General features: G+C 45.3%; 1 protein-coding gene across 12 annotated transcripts; it reads left to right on the top strand.

The window, feature by feature from the left end:
* The first annotated feature begins 174 nt into the window (after positions 1 to 174).
* On the top strand, positions 175 to 18,698 carry LOC118506952 (cyclic AMP response element-binding protein B). 12 transcript variants are annotated; one of them, XM_036044838.1, is made up of 6 exons: positions 175 to 345; positions 8,770 to 10,324; positions 10,542 to 10,685; positions 11,597 to 11,729; positions 14,107 to 14,202; positions 16,581 to 18,698. In XM_036044838.1, the coding sequence occupies exons 2-6, from the start codon at positions 9,815 to 9,817 to the stop codon at positions 16,793 to 16,795; spliced, it is 1,098 nt and encodes a 365-aa protein (XP_035900731.1). In that variant the 5' UTR covers positions 175 to 345; positions 8,770 to 9,814; the 3' UTR covers positions 16,796 to 18,698. The 12 variants fall into 12 exon arrangements, with proteins under 12 accessions (XP_035900731.1, XP_035900768.1, XP_035900723.1 ...); XM_036044875.1 differs by lacking the exon at positions 16,581 to 18,698 and adding an exon at positions 15,866 to 15,995 and having other exon boundaries at positions 11,597 to 11,765; XM_036044830.1 differs by having other exon boundaries at positions 176 to 345; positions 16,563 to 18,698.
* Positions 18,699 to 25,086: the final 6,388 nt, after the last annotated feature.

The following is a 25,086-nucleotide window of genomic DNA, read 5'->3' as shown; positions in this document are numbered from 1 at the left end:
TCTGTTGCACGATGACGGCGCTCAAAAGATCCCGACTTTGCAGCGCACAACGGCCGGTCGTCTCGCTCGCACGCACACGCGCACACCGTGCACCAGGGCCAGGCCAGCACTGGCAGCGGTCTCGCTCGTGCCGGGTACGAGCGCGGCCATAGGCTCGGCCACCGCGATGACGTTCGAGCTAACTGTCAAAAACAACGCCACAATAGTTCCGTTTCGGTGTTCGCAACGAATATGACGAATTGTCCGCTTGCTGGCAAGCGTGAATTGTCGTCGCCGTCGTCGTCGCTTTCATCGCGCTGTTATCGTTGTTGTTGTTGTTGCCCGCCGCCAGCAAGCATTGCCGTCGTAAGCATTTATCCTGTTGTTTCTTGTTTGTTGTGCTATTCTTACACTGGTTACCTTCCCATTACCGAGCACACACACAGTCACACACACGCGCGTGTATACTCCGGTGCTTACAATGGGGAGGGGGGGAGGGGGGGGGTTCTATTCGCCACCACCACACCTCCCTAGTGGTTCCCTAGTGGTTTTCCCTGTGTTTGCGCGCGCGTTCTTCCAATTTCCAGGTGTAGGCAATATTTTCGGTTGTGCATACACACACACACACACGCACACATGGGCGCACGCGCGTGCATACGCGCCAGCCAGCCAGTCGGCCAACCAGCCTGCCAGCCAGCTAACGAGCCAGTTAACACCACACACAGGGGGCCACACAACGGTCAGCGGTGAGTCGTGTAGAACCCGAGGCCCCGTGTGTGAGCCACAGTGAGGGATCGCGCTCACTCGCCCGATTAGCACCAGCAAGAAGCTGCTATGTTGTGTATGCGTGCGCGTGTGTGTTGGTGATGGTGGTGATGTGTGTTTGTATACTCTTGATGGCTATTTTTTCTTATTGTTGTTAAATGTGTTGTGTGTGTGTGCCCTTCCCACTGTCTCTCTCTCTCTCTCTCGCGCTCTCTCTCTCTGCGGGTGTCACGCTCTAGGACGCCCATACGGCCTCGAAGACGTTCGGTCAGCTTCCACCCTATGGCCTACTAAAAGGGGGGGTAGGGGGACCACCGGGAAGGTGCGGTGGGCGGTATGGATTCTTCGCTTTCTTCCCTCCCCCCTCCCCCCAGCTGTCTTTTCTAAGTGTGTGTGTGTGTCGCGGCTGGCCGAGCCTGGTACGCGCAGTGTAAGGCCGAAACCCTTAGCAGTTCTGTTGGGGAATAATATTATTGTTGTGCACCGTGTTGTTGACGCGTCCGAGAGAGTGTGTGACAACCGCTGAAGGCCGCGAAGCAATATCAGCTCGCCAGCCCCCACCCTCCCCTCCGTCGGTGTGGATGGGCAGCAAGACGACACCGAAGGAAGGCGTTTGTGCTTACCGAAATTCGGTCCGACTGGTGTGTTTGTTATCTATCTGTCCTATCTGTTTATTTAGTGTGTTTAACCTACGCCCCGAGGGTGCCGGTGTGCTCCGGTGAGCCGCCTTACTGCAGCAGGGCTCTGTACGTGTGTATGTGTGTGAATCACAGTGTCGGATGCCGTGTTGTGTGTGTGTGTGCGTGTGTGTATGATAAGAACCACACGGTGTTGTAAGGGAATTTTTTTGCTCTGGGATCCGCTCACACGGTGTGACGAAAGTCCGTTTTTGGCGGCACGGAACCACTAGCAGCCAAGTGTCGCCGTGACCCGTGAAAGCAGCACGCGCTCGCTCACGCTCACTCCACCGCCGTATGGTACGCCTACGCCAGGCACACCTATCGCTTTCTCTCGTTCCCATTTTCTTACCAGAATGCTGAGCTCATCGATTGCCGAGTCGAACGGTGGACGAAGTGGAGGATGGTAGAGAGAGAGAAAGAGGAAGGGGGGGGGGGGGGGGGGGAGGGGGCTGTGTTAGGAACATCCACACTGCGTGTGACTAATATGTGAGGGAGACTTACGCGTGCGTGCCCTTCGTGTGACGGACCGTATATGCGTGTGTGTGTTTGTGCAAAACGGAAGGCACGGTATGTGTGTATGCACACGACGGTGGCGGCTATCACGCGTTTGGTGCGTGACCGTGTTATAAGGACATAGGTAACCTTCGCACAGCATAATACCTATATAGAAAAGGTGCAACACATTCGCAACACCATCACACACACGCACGACACACTGCAGTATTATTTACAATGGCACACACACACGTACAGCACTTCTTGGACGAAAAGTACGTTAATTGTTGTTGATCGAAATGAGTCCATCAAGTCCACATACCTTTTTGACCCAGTGAAAACTGTGCAATGGTTTCCACTGCAAACGTGCCCAGGTAAGAGTGTGTGAACGTGCCGTGCCTATCATGTGTATTTGTGCGACAGCTGTATGTGTGTTCTCGGTGCTGTGCTGGCTGTTTGCAGCAGTATGAAGTTGGTTTATTCACTAGATAAGATAGGCAGTGAAGCAGTACGCGCGATATCAATAGTCCGTACATGCACACTCACACACACACACACACACATACACCCGAAAGTCCCAGCGCCGGTACTAGACGGACGTTCTTCTTGGTGGTTTGCTGCATTTTGCTGCGTTCAAACTCAACTACTAGCAACCGGCGTCCACCGTGATGATGGTGATCACCCTACAATCAATGTTATCCCAGCTGGTCAGCAAATCAAACCCCCCGTGATCGCCACCCAGAAATCCTCTCTCGCTATCAAACTGCCGTCGAATATCATTCGTGGCGTGCCATTTCTGGCTTCCTTGACTTAAGTTACCCGTTTGCCGCATGTCTTTGCAAGGATGTCTTTGCTCTAGTAAGGAACGAGAGGCTTGCTCCAGACAGCGAGACCCAACAGTATCTTGAACGATCCGCAGGGTGAACGGTACACGGACGCACGGAAAAGGTTTCCCGGACACACAAAAAACTCGCTTCCAATCCGCAAAATCGATGTGACAGGTGGCCCCGAATTTCATTCCGCTTAGAGGCAAAATCCGCTACTGATGATCAGGAATATATCGAACGAAGTGCTGCGTATATCTTCTTCTTCTTCTTCCTTGGCACTACAACCTCGAGAGGTCTCGGCCTGCCATTTCTGGCTTTCTGTGACTTAATTTTACCCGTAGCAAAGTAGTCAGCCTTACGTACGGAGAGGCGGTATGGATGGGATATAGGCTGCGTATATCAGACTTGCCTTATTTGCCGACAAGCTGCTGGCTTGCTTGACATACCCCGTTTACCTGAGGGAATCCCCTTATCTTTATCGGAGCCATTTTGAATATCCTTACAATCGTTCCCTGCACGGAAACGTCGCCATCGCTCTGATGAATATGAAGATATGGAGATTGAAATCCAATGGCTGTGTGGTGGGGGGGGGGGGGGGGTGGTGGTGTGTAACATGAAGCAATTCCACGGCGATGTAGGAAATCGGAATCGGATAAGGCCTCTTCTTTGGCACTAGAACCTCAGAAGGTCTTACTTTACGAATTATGGAAGCACGCCAGATGAGTTGTGATACGAATACTAACGTATGAAGGATCACCACTACTACTACTCCTTGGTGAATGTTTGAATCCTTACAAAAAAGACGAGACTGAGGGAGACTCAGAATCAGAGGCTGGATTCCTGGTCATAAGTAATATGCATTAAGTGAACCATGGAGACGACGATATGATTAAGGGTGCCAAGTAGTGGCGCATTATATCCCTTGGAAATCTTAAGCAGCATGGAATTTTGTGGCCCTCTAACACTTCGAACCTGCTGTCTAGGCCAGAGTAAGAGGCCAATATATTAGTATAGGCTCTTTATGGAATACGTGTCCCTCTAAATGTCCGAGGCTCACAGGACCTAACAATCAGCACCGGAAGACGCTCCTGGCGGCTACAAGCATCATATGTTTCATTACAACCACTGCGCTGACTGTTTACAATATCTCCATATATCCCAACGATGTACTCCATTGCACTCGGCTGTTTTAACCTCCGGCTAGAAACGTCCAACTGTTGCGTACTAGCCGCATTCCGCATTTTGATGAGACATCAATCTTCCGTTCTAAACCGCCCGTTCTGGCCTTGCATATCAAACGGAGGCCAATCGCTCGTGGGACCCACGTCTTTATTTGCCTTCGTCATAAAGCCGGTTTTTCGGTTGGTTAAATGACGTCATCCCGCAACGACGTCGAGCCTACAGCCGACGTCAACCAGAAACGGTCACACGCCTGTCACGAAGCCAAAAACGTGGGGTGGTTGGGGGAGGGAGTTGTTGCTGCCCGCGCCTGTTGCGTATGGGAGCAAGTAAGTACATCTGGAAGATGTTTCTTTTCGTTTCGCTTCGTTGTTTTTAACGAGCGTACTCCACGAACTCCTTAATTAGCAAAGTTAACTAGTGAAAAGTTCTCGTTGTTTTTGAAGCTCCTCGTCCGGCGGCGCACATCTCGGTATGCAAATTGCATAGATGCTGTTTGCAGTACATCATAACAATTACCAGCCCGAAGATCTTCGTCCCTAAGTGTAACCATCTGGCTGCGGCTGCATCTAACGTCAGCATGCTTGCCGGTTTTACGCTACGTTATGTCCGTACGTCTTTACTACCAAGAATTCCAATGTTTCTCCATCATCCAGCTTCCCATATGGACTGACACAAATTCGGAAGACCTTCTGGGTTTTGCACCACCCAATTTGCGCGTCCAACTCCACCGATCGACGACTTACTGGTGGGTGTTCGGTTGAAAGATTTTTCTCACCTACATCCCGTACCCGGTTCGCCAACGGGGGTCCGCACGCATGTTTTGCATTGATTTCTGCACCGTTTCACCTCACCTAGCTCGCTCGTTGGAATGTATGCAACGTCCCCCCCCCCCCCACCCCTCCCACCCGTACGTCGTGCTCGTTCCAGCAGATCGCGTACTGTGCGGCGTATGTTGGGCCGCAAAACCCTTGACGTCGTTCAGATCGTGTATACGCTAATCGAGGTAACCCTTTACTGCCCTGCCCTGTGTTGGACAAACACAGCCGCTTGTGCCGACGGTGGAGGCCTCACCCAATGCCAATATTATCTTTCATCTCATCCTGATAATCACGTCGAACGGGCGGGTTTCGACCCGAACGGTTTCGGATGACGTGACGAACCGTTTTATTTTTCGCCTGCGCCAGTGTGTGCTGCTGTGTAGCAGGGGCTCGCAGAACGCTGTTGCTACGTCAGCGCGATGAGTTTGCTTACGTACGTAGTTGAGAGAGGTTATGTATAAACAAACACACAACCAACACCGTCGCAAACTGTGCGGCGCAACAGTGTCGAAAATGTTTGCTCTCCGCGTTCGATGCGTGGCCGCTGGTTCGAAGCGATTGCTAACCGCTCCTCTTGTTTGATCAATTCGAAAAATCTGTTTCAAATTTTCGAGGCCCACACCAAGGGTTTTGCAAGCTGTAAGTGGGGCCGGGTTTGGGAGCAATGTAGGTGGAATAGTTTTTATTTTTTCGCTCTCAAAATATTATTTAATGATTTTATATTACTGAATTTTATTTTTAGGACGTTTAATTATGCAAGCGAATCCATGTCGACTAGCGCTTGTTGTAAGAAAAAACAGACAGGAACGAACTGCCTGATTTTCCTCTCGCCTCATCCGTTTTTGTTTCCAACTCATCCATACTTATGTCCTTGAGCTAGCACTTAAGCGCCCGGAATAGGATGGTACGCGTTTGCTAGAACGAGCCAGCTACTTGGCAGCTCTAACAGAGACAGCCGGTGGTGACGATGTCGGAGTCATCCTTGAAAACATATGGGATCAAAGACACATGTACCCATCGCACCAACTGTAGCGAACCGCAGTAACGAGCAGCAAAAACGCAGCGAAAAAAAAAAGGGGAAAAGATTTGCCTTCGCCGAGTGCTCCGCCAAAGTGAATTCCGAGTCTTGGCGAACCGCAATTTTATTTATTCTTTATTCCACTATTCACCATCGCAGACGTGCCTGGGGCGGGTGTGTAAGCGGCGCGAGCAATCATGCTCTACTTTATTGCTGACGCGATTTTTAATGTTTTGTTTTGTATGAGTCATGGTGAGCTGCCTGTCGGCTGCCACGGCTGATGGCGAGCTAGCAGGAGGAACGTATTGGAAGTGGATTTTTCTTGCGATGTAACATACCAAGCAAAGAAATCGTAATCACTCGCGGCTGGGGGTGGAGGTTTGACTCACTGCTACTCACTCGCACGGCTTCGCTTGAGCGAGAAGAAGGAAGGAAGGACGAAACGAGCTCAGACACATATACATACACACACCCTCAAATACTTCGTGCCTGTATGGGTGTAATGCTCTCTCGATTTGTGTTGTCGGAAAATTGGAAGAAAATTCTCAAACATAGCAACGTGTGCGTTGAATGTCTTGAAGGCAGCAGTGAGGAGAACATGAAGCTGACGAGATGACCGTGAAATGATGCGAACTATTTGCTTGGCTAGCAGTAGGATGGGACTGGGTGAGCACATCAGAGACAAAATGGAGCATCAAACTGGAGCAAATGGGTGTGTAAAATCGTTGCGAGGTTTATTCGACGTCTTGCTACTAGACATACAGAAGCACAAATATTCACGTACACAGGGATAACGCTCAAGCAACCGGTGGTAAAAAAGGCAAGGAAGCCAATAATGCCAGACCAAGTCCTCTGGAAGTTATAGATCCAAGAAAAGAAGACAATTCTAAGGCACGGTTCCCGCCGCACAGTATTAGCTGCTTTAACAGATTAAGCAAAGCACTAGACGGACGCTCTAATGTTTCGAACGTGGTCCGACCATTTAGCGCCATTCTTCACGCGAGGTGTAAATTGACTCAGCAATAGTTTTGCGTTGTTTAGCACAGCGCTGTTCCGTCCTGCACAGCTTAAATCCCCAGCGCTATCTTTTGCGAGGAAGTTGTTGCGCACAGAGCAGCTCGTCTCGGTGACCATGACGTATCGCGTAAATAGTTGGAAACGGTCCAGAAAATCGCCAAGCGAAGTGAAACCACACACATCACATGGAAAATTTATTTTTAATCTTTCGAGCGCAATTGATACACTGGAATGTTTGTGCATTACTTCCTGGTTGCTGAAGTACCGCAGCACGTGGTATGTCCGCATGCGGTTGCGAAACAACTGACAACTAGGAATTTGGTGTAATAACCAGTCTTGTTCCCACAAGTAGTATAGAGGCTTTGGGTCTTTGAGACTTCATTCGCCTCTAATACGTCGAATAAGCAATACAGGGCATCATTGGTGAATCCTGGTACTGAGAAGATAGCTTAAGACATCTAAGATATTTAATCTAAGAATTTTTTTAGGCAGCTTCGGAATGAACTGGATCTTAGAATGGAACTGATTTTAAGATCGGTCCGGTGGCGGGGCGACTGCGGCGCCGGTCTTCACGCGGCAGGGCCGGGGTTCTAATCCCATCCATACCGCCCCCCATACGTAGGACTGACTACTTTACTACGGGTAAAATCAAGTCACAGAAAGCCAAAAATCGAAGGCCCGGAGACCTCACGAGGTTGTAGTGCCAAGAAAGAAGAAGAGGAAGATTTTAAGATCTTTCCTATTTCTATTCCAAACCAAAGTTGTGAACCGTGTGTCGAAAAAGCGTTCCTTGCATCATTACTGGGCTGTTAGATCGCCTGGACTTCGTGAAGAACTCTTCAAGAGCCCAACGTAACTCGAAAGGATACAGATGATTTTTTGATCAATGTTCTGGGCAGCCACTTACTCAGTCGAGTGAGTTTCTTGGCTAGAGGGACAAATGTATGGTAGGAAGCTAATCCTGATGCAATAGTGACTTGGGTATGATAGGACATCAGATTTACACATCTCAGCACAAAACACTACAACCGAACCAGAGTTGGTGAACAGAGCTCTAGTAGAGAAGAAATTAACCTAACAAAAAAATGTTAAAATGAGTACAGAATGCTGTAAATAATATGGCTACTCTGCTCGGTAGTCAAGTCAAGAAGTCAAGGTGAATTAAGGTCCCTTACGGTTTGGAGATCGTAATTCTAATGAGTCTTACATATGTATGCTACGGCGATGGCCTTTGTCACGCAATGTTCTATTAAAGCAGATAGTTACGGAACACCTAACCAATTTTCCTTTACCTACCCTCCTAGCACATACAGCATTTGCGTTCTGTGAGTACACGAGATGATTTAATGCTATGACCTTTCGCGTTACATTATATTTTAGCAACCTTTTCGATGCTCCACTCGCCCTGTAGTAAAGCGAATCATTATTTTTTGCCCAAACAAAGACGCTTCTGACATTCAAGGACACAATGGTTGGTTTGCCTTCTCCAAGGATATAGCAATTGTCTAGATCAGTTTCAAACTCAACCTTAATCCGATCTCTTTAAGTCCTAGAAATATTCTACCTCGATTCTTGAAAGTCTTCGAATGAAACTAATTTGAGGTAGCGCTATCTCTTACGCACACACACACAACTTTCTCGTGTCGTTGTATTGTCACTTACAAGATTATATCCGGTGGACCAACACCGTCTGGGACGACGGCGCGGTGTGCATTGACGGCTGCGTGCGTTCAAGGTCATGTAAGCTCCTCAAGCCGCACCTTCCTATTGGCTAACTGCCATCTTCCTTCCGTTGCTGGTGGGTGGTATACCGACGTAAAGGTGTGATATATCTCACTCGCTCGATTGCTTGCCCTTGACCTTTCGCGACACACAAAATCCGCGATACTGTTACAATTTCTATGAAACGCATTATTTGTCTTCAATGGTTTGTGGTCATTCAGTGGTCAACTCTTTGCTCATCCCATTTTTTTCATGTCTCATTACAGCGCTCGCTAGTGCCGGAATGCTAAAGCAAGTGACGATGAAACATTCACGGAAGGTTCCATCGGCAATGTAATGCAGCAGCAGCAACAGCAACGGTGGACGATTGTTGGCCACATCATCAGGACGAAAGGGTTTTAAGGCGGGACATGCCTTGGTTTGCGCACGTGCGCACCGTGCAGTAGTGTGTAGCAGTGCGCAGCAACGGCTCTGATGCTGCAAAAGCTTAAAGCTTTGCCACCCGAAACGCAAGTGTGTAGATGCGCGCAACAGCGAACCCGCTAAAGACTGGAATGTGAGTCGATTGAAGGATAGAGGACACACACATACACGAATTTTGTGCGTACATGATTGGCGATAGGCGATAGTCTGTTAACCAGTAAGGACATTCCCGGAAGAGTTGGAACCGTGCAAGTGTGTGTGCGTGTGCGTGTGTGGGGTGTGCTTGTCATATATAGAGTTTCCGTCCCGGGTCCGGTCCGGGTTTTACGGTACGTGGACGGTGCCGAGGGTACGAGGGTATTTTAAATGGTGCGAGAGCGTTTAAACAAGCACACAAACATGCAACATACAACCAAGCTAGACAGTGCACAAGAACTAAAGAGAAAAACGTACTTTACTATACGGTTTCAAGCGAGACGTACTTAATCCGGTGGTCTAGATGAACGAACCGTCTGGCCTGGCTGCTCCGTGAGCTGTTGCTTTACTGTTCCGACCCAGGACGCAAGGGACACGATCGTCTGCGGATCAGAGGCGTCGTCGGGTTTTGTCGTCCTTTTTTTTTTCGATTGACACGTAGCTAGATGAAATTATACCCTAACCACCCGACACCCCGTGTGTGTAGTTAGCCGTAAAAGAAAAGAGCGGTATTGCGGTGTAGAACGTCCGTAAGCGGAAAGTGGTGAATAGTGTTTGGAGCATACCCCACAAAGTTAGGCCCGGAAAATCTTGCGACAAACGCGTAGCACACCAAAGCATTCAGCTATACGGGGGCAGGGCACGGCGGTGACGGTGAGGGCCTGGAAGAGGCGCAAGACCAGCGGGCGGATTATGGACAGTAGTATGGTCGAGGAGAACGGTTCCTCGGCGATAGGCGATCCGCTCGGTGGTGGTGGTGGTGGTGGTAGTGGTGGTACCGGCCCAAACGCAACCGGTTCGACGGTCGGTGAGGCGGTGACCGGCGGGGGTGGTCGTGGCCCCGCGTCTGGCGTTGGTACGCAGCATCCAAACGAGCTAATCAATACCTCCAACAACGGCAGCACCGACAGCAGTACGGCAATAACGGTGGCAGCATCTACCGGTGAAGGTGGTGGGGGCGGAGGTGGCGGCGGCGGCGGTGGTGGTGGTGGTCCGGCTGGTAAGGGTGCGGTCGTAACCGGAAGCGGCGGTGCAGGATTGGTGGGTGTGTTAGGGACGGCCGGGTCTGGCAACAGCAGCACGGTGACGGTCGGTGGTGCCGCCGGTCCAGAAGTGACGCTAGTGCCGGCAGCAGCAGCAGCGGTAACCGCCACCGGTACCAACATTGTCCAGCTACTGTCGACATCGCAATCGCCCGGGCAGGTTAGTGCAAATGCGTGTGCTTCCTTCGTGCGGTTTCCGGTGATTTTTTTTTCTTCAATTTTCCCACTTACAAAACCGAATCATTGTAAACTGTAAGCTTAATAGGCGTTATTACTAGAAAAGACCGTAATTAACAATGTAGTGACTGTGTGTGCGTACCGTGTAGGGCCGTTCTAATTTTATTCGTTTCCGATTCTCTTTTCTTATCCCGGTGCAGGCACAATCTGTTATACAGCAGAACCAGCAGTCTGTTATACAAACGGCGGCAGGCAACGTGCCGATAGCGAGAAGTGTACTATTAGTGTGTAACAAACCAAACTCCGTGATCCACACAACTACGGGCAATTTGCAAACCATACACGTAAGTTTTGGACCTACTCTGACATATCTACCCACCGTGGGCAAGCATCAAACCAACGACTGCAAGGAAACGAGATAAGCTTTAGTAGTGATGGGAGTGGTTCAACCCGAACCTACCGGTCGAACTCGACTCCGGGTTGATCCGTGAAAAGATTTGCATGATCCATATACTTCTTTACCGTGTTTACCAGCCCAAAACGAATAGCGCGTCAGGATACTTATCAGTTCGAATTAGTGATGGACGCTCGGAATCGGAAGTACCTGGTTTCGATTGCGTTGTCGGAATCCATTCCAATTCCGATTCTGTGTTCGGAATTGATCTTCGGTTTCTGTTCGGTATCTGATTCCAGATGCGATTCCGGGTCCGGTACCGTATCTGAATCTGGATCTAATTCCGGATCCGAATCAGCAGTTAAGATCTGAATCACATTCGGAGTTAAGTCCGTAACCAAGTCCGGACTCAATCCCAACTACGATTAGGTAGTAAATTTCGGCACCAAACTTCTTATTCCTCTGTTGTTCTACAATATCGAGAGGTTTCGTAAAAATCATCAATGCATAGCTAAATAACTCCCGATCCTGATTCCGAATCCGATACCGGAACCAGTTCCGATACCAGATTCAATTCCGGTTCTGCTTTCGGATGCGGTTCCGAATCCGATTCCGAATCCAACTCCGGATCGATTCCGGGCCTACTTTACGATACCGCAAAATTCGGTGCGCTCCGGGCTCGATTTGCTCATCACTAGTTCGAGTTTCAAGCCTCCTTTGCTTTCTTCTTGTGATTTGGTTTTTGTTGTCCTGGTAAAACTCTGTATTACAAGTAATACGGTCCGCAAGACATCAATTTAACGTTTGCTATTCATCTTGTTTTTTGTATGTACACCCACAACGCGATTACCAATACGCCAGATCAAACCCGAACCGCACATCGTCACCGGATCCGGTAGCATTATGACCGACACAAACAGCGACGATACACTCTCGGACGAGGAAGCGTCTCCGAAGAAGCGGAGAGACCTGCTAACAAGGCGACCATCCTATCGTAAGATATTGAGCGATCTCGGCGGAGCGGAAATCGGTACGTTTAGAGTTTGTGTGTGTGTGTGTGTGCGGGTGTGTGTGTGTGAGTATGAGTCTGCGTGCGTGTGTGTGTGTGTGCGAGCGCCCGTTGGAAATGACCAAATCTTGACCCCAACTCTTCTCTGCCGAGCGCCGAAATCAGTTGCCCTTTTCACCACCGCGAGATAAGGAGGGGGCGTGTGTGTTTTTGTGAGTGTGTACGTTTGCTTGAATGTATGGAATGAATGAAAGGATCCCCCCTCATTAAGGATCTTTGGTCATTTTTGTTTTCTACTCAAAACCACGAAAAAAAAAAAATGAAATTGACACAAAAATTAAGAGCATATACAAAACGAATTGAAAACAAAACGAAACATCACCATCGACCACCATATATCGCCTGTAACGCACAAAGAAATGCATCATTTAATATCAAAACCTCGCCTCTCACTCTCTCTAACCACCCCCCCCCCTCCCATCGCCCCCTAAACTACTACTACTGTTACTGGTAGCTTACAACACTAATCTGAATGATATCGGGCCTTATATCCTTTTCGCCAGTTTCGCCGCACACTACTACTATTAGCATCACTTTATAATACAATCACACACATATAGCGATCGTGCAATGCAAATTGGAAAGAATGTGTGTGTGCCATTGGCAGCTACTAAGTGTTAGCTGTCTGCTGACGCATTGGATTCATTTTTAATCAGGTTTAGCAAATGTTTGTTTTCTTTTTATTTGTTTTAAAGTCATTCTTTTTAAATGATTTTATTATATTGATAAAATAAAATAAAAACTTTAACTCTTGTTTGATTTTAGTCCTAATCGTGGGCTACCTGTCAGTGTTGTTTTTATTGAGAGGATATCAGTACAAATTGTTGAAGAGACTGCAAAATGTTCACAAAAACACACAATCTTATAATAAATGTTCACACACATTGTGAAATTGATAAGCACCCGGTCACATACTCACATCGTAACCAAGAGGAAGAACAAAAAAGTTGACAGCTATTAAGTAACGCTCTCGTAACGCTTCTTTAACGATCAACCAGCAAAACAATAATATTACAGTCTTTTGTCATAAGTCAGTCGTTATTGGAAGATCAAGTAGCGATGATAATAATTTTGTTTTTGGTAAAAAATGGTAAAAGAATACCAAAAAATTGCTAAATGTAATTATTTTGGTTGTTTGGAAAACCACTGAGAAGCGTTACTTTAGTAGCCGGCTATGGTTTCGTTGCGATGGTGTTTTTGTTCCGTGACTGGTGTCTAAATTTTCCTAAATTTCAGTGCCATTATTTTGAAATATTAAGAAAAAAAAGTGTCCCAATATTGTTGCGCATGATTAACTAATTATTTTTTTTAAATTAGATTACTCGTAGTGTTTTAGATGGGGGTTGCGAGATTAGTTGTATGCGTTCTGCGCATGCTGAAAATTGTTTTTCAAACCCATTAGCAAATTTTCGGGTAGTAATATGCTTTGTTGTTTGCTACGGTTATTTTTTAAAATAGAATTTCTATACGAGCTGTTATACTTTTAGACCCTATGCTTATTTTGTATGTTTAATACTGGAAGCAAAAGTACAACAAAAAAAAAAAAACACACAAACTTTAATTGTTAGATTCTTATGCTTTAGCTAGAGCTCGTTTTGTGTTTTTATTTCTTTCTAAAATTTTAAATCTAATGGATCGATATTTTAATATTTCGTAGGGGAATGCATATTGTAATGGTAGTTTTTATATTACAGTTGCGACATGAAGACTCGAGTAGATCTCCATTGTTCCTCCATATATTTACCTACAGCTCCATGACATTCACCGACTTGAGCAACTGCTACAACCAGATGAATTCTTTAAGAAATAAGCATTTTTTTGCGAAAAAAAAATTTACACAATTTATGGACAAAGTTTTTATTAGTTTTTTTTTATCGCTCCATTATTTGACGCTTCACGCTTAGACGTGCCTTTAATGGCTGAGCTACTCTCATTTTGCCAATCGTTTTTGTTTCTAATATCAACGGCTAATCGGGGTACAGTTCGCACACAATCTACGTATGGTATGCTAACAAGCTCATCACACTTCAAACTTCAAACCCCTCCGCCCCCCTCCCCTCATTACATACATCTTAACGGAATTGTTACATCTCGGGGAACATAGCTACCTTGGAAAGCATTACTTGCCATCGTCCAACGACGTCCATTATTCATCCCGAATATCGCGCTCTCCACCCTACGAAGAAACGAACCATCCTTTTACTAGACCGACCGTTACTGTTTTGTTCACACACGCACACATCCGCTTTTGAATGACATATAAATGACTACAACTGTCAACTGCTACTACCCACTACCACAGCCAACACCCCGAGCGATGGTTCCGGCCTGCACACGATAGCGACACCTGGTGGTGTGGTGCAATATTCCCAGCCCCAGGAGGGCATTTACGTACCTCGTAAGTATGACCATGCTCCGTCCCGTAACGTTTCTCCCGTCCCGTCCTTTCTAGTGCCTCCCCGTACTCCCACCATACGCCCTTGCTCCTCTCTTGCCTGTGGGCGGTGAAAAGCTCCCAGGTCCTCTCACAACACCACATTTCCTGTCGATGTCGATTTGTCGTTTCCATGTCGAACTAGTAGTAGTGCGCTAGATGTTAGATTTGATTTTGACGGTTCGTTTAGTAACGTTGATCGTAGGGTTTTTTTTTAGCATTGTAAACGTAGTTAATGTAGCATTTCTGTAAAATTTTGACATGTGTTTTTACTTCGTCGTCGTATGTGTGGTGAAACGAACAGGATTACTTTATTGCACCCGAGACTACTGCTGATGCTAGAATGAGATGAATGCGTAATGTCAAAACTGGCCAATCAAGCCTAAAAAAAATTGTTTAACTAAAGTGGAATATTAACCTCGATTGGAATATCGAAACAGGTCGCAAACTGCTGTGTTCCATATCCTTTTAGCTGTGAGGACACCTCTTAATACATCTTCTCACCTCAGGACCCGCCAGCAGAATCTAGCTTCCTGGGCCTTCCAGAAGTAATCCACAGTACTTAATTATGTTAATGAAACTCGTAACTTAGGCCATAAGTTCCTAGTCCCTATGTTCGCCCAAGTCATGTAAGAAAATGGGCAGCAAAAAAGGCGTTGATAATTGTAATCGGTGGGTCGATCCGTACCTAATGGGTCGGAGCTATCTGTCATTGGCCCGGAATCGATCGGGTTGTATTTCTAGGTCCAGCGAGTTCCGGACCGGAGCTTCCGGTCCACCCGTGGATGTGACGAATCCGTATTGACCTGGAGGTGCAGTGAGTTCTACGAGTTAGGTCTAATCCATGGGTCGTACCGAAATTGCTACGGGACGACTTGGAATCGTTACACCTAGGGGTCGACCTGAACCTACGGGTCGAACTCACGAATGCTTTGCTGCACATACGGGTCGACTCGTACTCATTGCACCCTCGGGTCGAACTCGATTCCTGTAGGTCGATCCCTGAAAAGAATCGTATGTCTTTCGTCATTTTCTTCGGTTTTAACGTCTCAAGGATATTGTGTTAAGACCTAAAATAACTTGAATTATCTCAAAAGATCGGCCATATTTTCCCCTTACTTCATGTCAGCCATATAATGGCTTACTAGACTCATTTATACCACGCAGCCGAATAGGCGGATTATCTCTGGTGTAAATTTGTTTACCATACCAACATAAAAGCATCAGCAAAAAGCTAGTGTTCAGTTAGCAGTAAACAAATCGTGTTTAGTAGTAGTTTCGATCTCTTATTCTCTTCTAAGGAAAAGGCGCATGTTGAGTTTTCTTCCCTATCTCTCTTTCTCTCTCTCTTTCGCTCTTTATCCAATGTGTCCCCGTTAAACTGTTCCTTTTCTTTGTTCCTTTAGAGAAATCTCTCTAGAATCGTTCGGTATTTGTACGGAGAGTTCGTAGCAGTAGTAGTTGTACGTGTTGTATAATGAGTTTTTCTTTTTCTCTTTTTTTTTCTTTTTTTTTCTTTATTTTTCTACTTTTAATTGCCTTCTATTTGCATTGTTTTCATCTCTGCCACCCACCCCCCCCCCCAAAACCCTTCATGCACCACTTTCAACTGTACACAAAACTATTGGCTACTGGATTGTTGTTCATCGCATCACTTCAAAATGCGTTACTGGCGCCATCTTCTAACCATTTACCTGCTGCTACTCGCTACTAATAAACATTCACATACTGCCCTTACGGGGGTTGCCCTATCGAAACGCGTACGGAAACTGGCCTATAACACTGACGCAACGTTGTTGATAACTTGTTTATGTTTGTTTAACTTTCGATGTACACTCCGCTGCTCCCTCACACACACCCATACTACTAATCTCTTCCAAATCTCCTCGTGGACCTTTCCCTTTGGTGGTGATTTCGTTTTATCATGTCGCCTTAAACTCGCTCGCCAACTTCGCCATTGTGTTCTCATGCGTTGTTCATTCATACTGTCTGTACGGAATTTCTCATTCGCGCGCAAATACCCTCACCGGGCCGATACCCGAACCGCTCCACCGATGAACGTGTCATACTATATATATATATATATATATATATTTGCATATAAATGTTCTCCCCCATTCATCCTGTCCCGTGTCAATATCTAACCCTTGTCGAATTACTTCCCAACCCGATCCATTCACCATCATCCCTGAACGCGGCCTTGCTCATCTCATCCCGAATGCACTTGCCGGTGTACTGCTGTCACGATGCGTTCTGTTCCGTCCCAACGTCCCAAACCCCATCGTACCCATCATCATTACCATCATCGCGGAAAACTTGAGCAGATATTTTTCCCAACACAGTCATGGGCGGTAACGTGCAGCTGGAGGATCAGTCGCGCAAGCGGGAGATGCGGTTGCAGAAGAACCGGGAAGCGGCCAGGGAGTGTCGCCGGAAGAAGAAGGAGTACATCAAGTGCCTAGAGAACCGGGTGGCGGTGCTGGAGAACCAAAACAAGGCCCTAATCGAGGAGCTGAAGTCGCTGAAGGAGCTGTACTGCCAGCAGAAGAGCGACTGAACGTCACCGGCCGGCGGTGGCGGCGGCACGGTTACTGCCAGCGTCGCGGTCGAGGCAGACCGGCAGCAGCGTGAACGTGTGGAACCGGTCCCAGACAACAGCTTACCTGCCGCTAGTCCATAGTGTCACACTGGCACGACAGTATGGCCGTCGAGCATCTGCGTAACGACGGCAGGCAGTGTAATCCTCCGTATGGAGCACGCCGCGCCCAGTTGACAGTTTTGCGAATCCTATCTCGATATAGCACCCGTGTTTGTGTGTGTGTGTGTGTGGGGATGCGTGTCTGTGCCGCAAAGCCGCAACGATCGAAGACTAGATGCCAGATTTCAAGATACTAGTTTAATCCTTGCAACACTTGTTGTCGCAGAACCAGACCGACTGGTTCCCGCATAACTGTTGAAGGTGACGAACCATCTCATCTTTATTTTTATACACCATAGAGTTTGTGCCCCCGGTTAAAACATATGGGAAAAGCATAGGGGTTTAAACAGTTGCCGCCACCTGCACAACGATTTTTATTTTTGATTGAAAAGCTTACCCAAACCGTGATTCGTACCGGCATCTTGTTATCTAGGGCGTAACGCCTTACCGTTACGCATAGTGGTGTGTATGGATTTTTCTCCTTTAAAATTTGGCACCGTTACCGCTGCTTGCCAACGCTCGCTTTGGCAACCAACCTGTTCAGCCACCGCTCCAAAGTGACTAACATTAACAGAATTGTACAGACAAGGGATATTTTTAAATTATTATTTTTTTAAACAGCGCACCACACGCGCCATTGTTCTGCCTTTATATCGGCTAGATTAGGAGTTATTGGTTTAATGCTTGTGGCAACCGGGAAAGGAAGGAAGGAACGGTCGTTTGTTTGTTCACGATTCTACCGATTCCGTGTGACACAAACGGATGTGTACAGAAAGTTAGGTTACTATGAGTTATGGCTACCACTACTACCACCCCTGCACTACTTAAGCGATCCCATTTTTGGCTAGACGAATGCCTCTGCCGGATGATTCGGATGGGAGGATTTCCGATGCTGCAGTCGATACTTTCGTTTGCCATAGGTATTTTAGTGTTCAATGTTACATTGGCGCCTTTCTTTTATGTTTCCCCCCTTTCCCCCGTATACACGCAGACACACATGCATGCTTTAAATCAGAACTAGTGCAATTCCGGATTCCGGGGCTCCTACACATAGAGATATTGTTTTATTTTTTTTTAACCGCAAAAACGTAACTTTTCCCCCGGGAAAACTCAAACGAAAGCGAAAAATAGCCTCCCCCCCGTCACGCGGGGGTGTACCGTTGGTTAGCTAGTGTACAGAGACTTTGGGGCGACGTCGAGACTTCATCCGTCTCGTACCACACAATGTATGATGTAGATACTTCTTGCGGAAGAGATCGACCCGAAAAAAAAACAGCTAGGACACAACAAAACCGAAAGCGCGCGCTAGCTTTAAGAAACAAAAAATAGGAAGTGATGGAACACATGGAGAAAAAACGGAAAAACAAAATGGGAAATTGAGAACACACAAAGCAGGGGGATGCGAAACATTGTTGAGGAATTGAGTTTGTTTTAATGAGGACACAGTGAACGAACGCTAAAAGAAAAAAAAAACAATCCCGAAGATAATTAGTGTGTATGTGTGTCTGTTTGGTTAACTGTTTGGTGTGTAGCAAATCAAAAAAAAAAAACGAGGCAAATTTGTGTACAGAGCCAACCAACAACTGAAGCAGGTCCGATTTATATCTCAAACAAAAATTCAAAGTTGGTGGAGAAACGTTGCGTAAAAGAAAGGAACACTTGACCAAACACCCGCTAAAATGGCGAACGATTTTATTGATATGTGTGTGTGTGTGTGGGCACGCGACATGCAACAATCGTAATCAGGATACTTGTTACTGTAGCTTCTATGTGTTGTGTTATGATTTTCTTTAAAAGAAAAATACCTTCCCCCCCCCCCCCCCCTTACTACTACCGTACCCTACCTTCCACACCCCCCCCCCCCCCCCTATATCACCATATTTGTAGTGTGCAAAAATGTATTGCAAAGTAGGGTTAAAGGAAGCTTTTTTTTAAGTTTTTTCTCTTGTTTCGCTCGGCAACCCCGTGGTGTGTTTGCTGCGTCTCTTACGGAGGGTAGCAGCGATGTAAAACTGCTCGCAACAAAAAAAGAAATGAGAGTCAAGTGCGCACTAAGGTTGACACGGGATAAAGAAACAAAAAAAGAAGGATAAACGGAAAGTAGAAAATAATGCAAGCATATTAAGTTAACGTTTTAGATGCTATCTTATTACACACTGAGTAATGTTCAAAATGTTCGTGACGTGAATGAATGGTGTGGAAATAAAGAGACGAGACATACCGGCAGTTCCTGCAAAATGATGCGCGAACAACTAACACCGCCTTTTCTCAACCTTTTTTTCTGTCTTCCTGTTTTTTTTTCTATCTCTCGGTTGTTTGCATTAAATGCGTTCAATTATGTTGTTTTAGAGCAAATGATAACATATAATGCGTAGGTGCACTTAAAGAGCGTACCCCCTCGATTCCGATTGTCCGGTGGGTGTTGGCACCGTGCGTACCGCAGTGGTTGCGATGGAGGGTTATTTTTCCGGTTGCCCGAGCTGCAGTCCGCTTGTCCGCTATCCGGAGCGGCGCATTTTTTGTCGGCGAAGGATAGAACACTTAGTACACAACGCGGGAGAACAAATCGATCTGCGTTTGTGGAAGGATTCACACAAAAATCCAGGCAAAATCCAGGTGTAATAAGGAGTTTTCCTTTCAAAGTTTTTTTTTGTTGGGTTAAATTTGTGCCTACCATCATCCACACACACACACACACACACTTACACACTCGCGGCTGCGGTGTTGGCTGAAAGCAGAGACTTCTTATATACCAGCTCGAGTTCGAGTTCACGGTTGCATTACAGCTATTCTGTTGCTGTGAGTGTGTTTGTGTCTGTGCGTAAAAAGCTTTCGTTAAGCATTAAGAAGTAGTTGTGGTAGTAGTGGTAGCACTACTAGCAGCAGTATGTGTATAATCCAAATGATCTTAATTTGAGATAATTTGTTAAGGTTTTAATAAGTTGTTGCTTTATCGATACGTTGTAAATGTAAATGATTCTAATTTTGAAGTGTTATTTTTTTTGGGCCCTTAAAATAAGCGTCTACATGTGTGTGTGTGTAATAACTAAAAACAGTAATATTTGTTTTATACATACTTAGTTTTTCCGGACCTGGTTTTCTTTTCTTACCTTTCTCTTCTCTTTCCTGTTTTCCCATTTTATCCCCTGTGAGTTTTATTAAAATATTAATTATTACAGAAAAAAGGGCAAGTCATTGCTGTTAATGCATCCGTGATTTTTCTGTTTGTGTGCATGTGTTAGTTAGATAGAGTGTTAGGTTTTTAGTAAGTGTTTCCTGATGTTCCTCCAAACATCCAACATACATCGCGAAAAAGAAAGAGAAAATTAATGAAAGAGAGAGAGAGAGAGAGAGAGCAAAGAAAACGAAAACATAAAATCAAAACCACAAAAAAGAAATAAGCATAAAACACAGACAAATAGACACACACAGAAACAAACAAACAGTATCAAAACAGTAGATAACGAATAAATTAAAAATGATTTGTAAAAAAGCATTGAAAAGCAGCCAAATAATAATAGCAAAAAAGCCACAAATACACACACACAAACACACACAAACGAGAAGAAAAAACGTACCAACACACCCATACAGTTGAGCGAACACTCGTTGTAAACAAAAACAAAGGAGAAAAACCAGCAAGCTTGTTTGTAAGAAAATAGTGATCGAAAACAAAATGGAAAAATCAAAACCCTCCCAAGAAGAAAAACAAAAAAAGGGTAAAAAACAAAGAAACAACTGTAAAAGGGATAAGAAAAGTAAAGAAAAATCGAATTTGATTAAAAAAAAAGCGGAAAGAGATAGGAGGAAAACCGGAACAGATCGATCAATCGAGAGCCTTCGTGGCGTGTTATCTCTTCGGTGGTAAATATTTGATCGTACGGTGCACGATGTTTGTAATATTTGTATAAAAAAGTAAACAAAAAAAGGGCGATCGTTAATGTGAGGTTCTCTGCGACGTTTTTTCTTTCTGGTCCGCGTTATGATTCGAGAGTGTAGTCGTTTGGATGTTGGCTTGAGCGGTCGCTTTTAAGGTAGAACCGGGTAGTAGTACGAAGGACCAGATAGTAAGCAGCCAGGCTGACAGTAGGACTGTTGTTGTTACTCCGATACGCTCCGGACGCATTAGAATCGATCTTAAAAAACATAATGGCGTCAAATGAGCCTACACTCGGTGCATCATACAGTGAGATCGTCCTTTTTGGTTTGACTTTCCGTGTATGTGTGTGCGCGTGCCCAATTAGGAATGTTCATATTTGCCTTACAAGTACGGTTTTGGGTTCATTTTTTTCTTGTTGGTTTCCTGTTTCGCGGACCAGCCACGCAACCGACATTTTGAAAGTCGTTCCAACGACATAGTTAAGAAATCTGTGTTGTGAGTGAGGGACTCGCAAACCCCATCTCAGCAGCAGCTAAACAATGGAAAATCGTAACTATAGTGAGAGCAGATTATTTACAACAACAAAAAACTATTTGAAAGACGCAGCGCAAAGAAGCTAGATGCATTTGCATACTTTTCGGCGCACGAAAGCTCGCCATCTGATATTTTTGTCTCGTTCGGTGTGGATATTTGAATGTCTCCCCGCCCCCCCCCCCCCCCCCCCCAATGGTGTGGTTGTATTGATGGGTGTTTTGTAGGTGTGCGTGTGTGGAAGGAGACACACGGACATCCTTTTGGGGCGAACCGAAAGGCAAAACAGGAAGGAAGTTTAATGAAAGCGAAGCAAAAGCGAAGAGATTCATGTACCTTACCACGAAACGCTCCGTGTCTATTAGATAGATTGCGCATGTGATACGTACGTGTATGTGTGTGTTTTTGTGTGTCCTGTGTGTACTATTTCATTTCTAAGCGTTTCTGTGTGTGAGTGTGTGTGCGTGTGTGTGGGGAGCATTATTGTACGTGTTTTGATGTATGAGGAAAACAAAAAAACCAATGGAATTATTAATTCATCAGAAACAGGTGGGATTTGTGATTTTAGTGTGTGTGTGTGTGTGAGAGAGAGAGAGAGAGAAAAAAGCTGGGAAACAAATTTACTCTTAACTGATCTGTAACCACCACTAACGGGTGACAGTTAGTCCGTGTTTTAATTGATGTAATAGTGTGTGTGAGTGTTCTGAGTATACAGAGAGAGAGAGAGAGAGAGAGAGAGAGAGAGAGAGAGCGAAAACGAAGAAAAACAAGCAGACAGGACTAAAACAACGATCTTACGCCCTTTTTTTTAGAAAAGGCGGCCATTTTTATTGATAAGAGAGAGAGAGAGAGAGAATATCCTTTTAATGGTAATCCTCCATCCCTTAACCTGTTCCACGTTTGATGTTACACTCACACTCACTCACACACAAACACGTACAGATGAGTAGGACTCACACTAAAATGTTAAATTTGTATTTTAAATCCCCCGGGACGATTGTGTTGGTGAGATAAAGTAGTAAACCGGTCCAAACTTGATTCACTCCCCCACACACACACACATTAACCGACTATTAGTATACCACAGTAACAAAACAAAGTGGGATACTAGAAATCAAACCATTTGCACGATGAAGAAGAAAAAACAAAATGGCGTATCTTTGAGCACCTGCAGATTAAGATGTGTAAAGAGAGAGAGAGACGGAGAGTAGGAGATAGTTTTTTATTGGTGTATGATAAGAAAGGAAGAAAAAAGAAAACAAAGCACACATACATACACACACACACAAACACGCGTGTTTAAGAAGTGAATTGTGCTCTTGGAGATAAGGCGGTGTAAGCGAAGTGGTAGAGAAAGTATGCTAGTAAGTGGTTGAGTATAAGATAAATGGATCTTTTTGTTAATATTTTAATATAATATAAATACAAGTATATATATATACATATAAAAAGTAATAATATATACAACCACACTCACACACACACACAAAGGAAGATAGTAAGAGGCTGAGCTCTACTGTGTGTGGGTTACAAACGAAACCAGTTGTGCAGAACAAAACCGTAAACTGTAAATGTGTATAAGAAAATATTTTTCAAACAAAAAAAAAGGGAAATAAGAAGAGAAACAATGCAACAAGAAACGAGCGGAAGCGGAAACATTTCGTTTTGGGAAAAGGGAAACAAAGAACAGGAATCGTTACCGTTCAACCCCATTTTCTTCACCGTCCTCCGTGGTGGGTCTCTCCTCCCTCTTCCCCCCTTAAAAATTGTCTCATCTTGGGTGTGTGTGTGTGTAAGTGATTGGACACACAACACTGTTTTGAGATATGAAAAAGAGAGAGAAAACCCCCGTTTTGTTGCAATTTGCTCGAACCACGCGCTAAGCTAAATGGCTTAATACAAAAGGAAAACAAATTAACCTAAAATGAAAATTAAAAACGGTAAAACGGGCAAACAGCCAAGTATAAAAGCAGCAGTGGAGCAGAAGAACAGACAACAAGAACAGAAGCAAACCAATTACAAAGCGGAAAAAACAATGGGAAACAGTGTGTGTGTGTCTGTATGTTAAGTGGACCGAGAGGAAAAATGTTACTTTGATGAGATAGATAAGACAAAGAGAGAGAGAGAGAAAGAAGAAAAAAAGAAAAAAAAACGATTTACATCTTTATCTTTATTATCGCCCAGGAGTTCATTGTCTGGAATAAAAACAAAAAATGTGAACAGAAAATAGAAGAAAAAAACGCAGAAGGGAAAAATCGTAACTTGAGAGTGTTAAAGGTGCGTGTTTTGTTTTTGAAGAAAATTGAATCCGAAAATGGAAACTAAACGGCATAATTAGGTATGGTAACTAAAACTTACTTTTCACGGTGCTTCACGATCTGCAGAAGTCCTCAATGCCGGTCATAGTCGAGCGTCGTCATCTGCCACAACCCACTATATATTGGTACCTCTGGCGGACATATCAAAGCCATCTCTCCATATCAAATAGGTTCTATCATGGCTTCTTTGACCATGTCTTCTTCTTCTTCTTTTGCCTAACGAACTCTTAGGTCATGCCGGCCACTTCTGGCCCACTAGACCTATTGATACCGCATAGTTGGATAGTCGGTCCTCACTATGGGGGAACGGCCCTGGTTCGGAGCTGCTGTCGCATCTACCACCGGGCTGTCCCCTGACCATGTGGAAGTCCTAAAAACAAATTACAAGCTAGATAGTCCGGTTCTATTCTAATGGCATGATCAACATGATCTAACTCACTTCGGTTCAACTGACTCACTGAGACCCTTGTTCCCTAAAGGCCTTAGGTAAGTTCGGGTTCGTACCAAGTAACGGTTGGATCTAGAGATCTACTGACAGGGTGATCCCCCGAGCTACACTAAAATAATAAAAAAATCTTATGCGACGCTGGAGGCTGGGGGGTGGCATCTCACAGGCAACTCGCTGCGAGGCACCTCAACTCACAAGTATATTAAAACTTCAGTGAATGAGTGGCTGGTCGGCATGGAGAGTTAAATCATTTGGAGAGAGTGAGTGAGTTGGAATAACTCTTAGTGATGATTTGAATCATCTGATTCTATGCTAAGATTTAACACATTCACCTGTTTCTGACTCAATTTGCACTTCACTACTATGTACGCACAGTTGTAGTGATGGACAAAATGATGGTTTGGTCGGAATCGATTCCGGAGCGCTCCCTGAATTTTGCGGAATCGGTTTCGAAGCGTAAGTCTGCAATCGGATGCGGTTTCAGGTTTGTGGTTTTAAGTCTGGTGAATGATGAACAGCGGACTTTGGAACACAATGCTCAATAAAAGGTAAATGTTTAAAAGTAACCATCTACTCGTACGCTGGGCTGATTCTTCTGCTGTGGGTATAAAACTAAGTCAAGGAATACAAAGATGATAGGCCTAGATGTTGTTTGGTTCTGAAATTTGTTACCTGTTCGTAATTGGGATTGATTACGGATTTGATTCTGGACTTGTTTTCGGATCCGGAATTTGGTTCGGAATCGAAAATCGAAATTCCGGCAAAGGATTCGGAGCTTGTTAGTATCGATTCTGAGCTCCCACCACTACACAGTTCTACACAGTGTCTATACCGTCAAAACCAGTTGATTTGAGAAGAGGAGTTTCCTTCGACTATAGTACGGCAACATCTCTGTTGTTATCTCTGCTGACTTTTGACCCCAGAGTTTTGGAAGACACAGATATCGCTTTCTAAACTTACCAGTTACTTGCAT

Source organism: Anopheles stephensi, chromosome X, assembly GCF_013141755.1.
Source record: "Anopheles stephensi strain Indian chromosome X, UCI_ANSTEP_V1.0, whole genome shotgun sequence".
NCBI lineage: Eukaryota > Metazoa > Arthropoda > Insecta > Diptera > Culicidae > Anopheles > Anopheles stephensi.
Note: the sequence above shows the minus strand (reverse complement) of the source record. Positions and strands in the feature narration are given on the sequence as shown.

What these genes read in the sequence shown, in the direction of transcription:
- LOC118506952 (XM_036044775.1), top strand. Translation starts at nt 9,815, where the DNA reads ATGGACAGTAGTATGGTCGAGGAGAACGGTTCCTCGGCGATAGGCGAT. An exon ending in GCAATTTGCAAACCATACAC is followed by an intron (nt 10,686 to 11,596) that starts GTAAGTTTTGGA and finishes CCAATACGCCAG; the next exon opens with ATCAAACCCGAACCGCACAT. An exon ending in TCTCGGCGGAGCGGAAATCG is followed by an intron (nt 11,766 to 14,106) that starts GTACGTTTAGAG and finishes CCACTACCACAG; the next exon opens with CCAACACCCCGAGCGATGGT.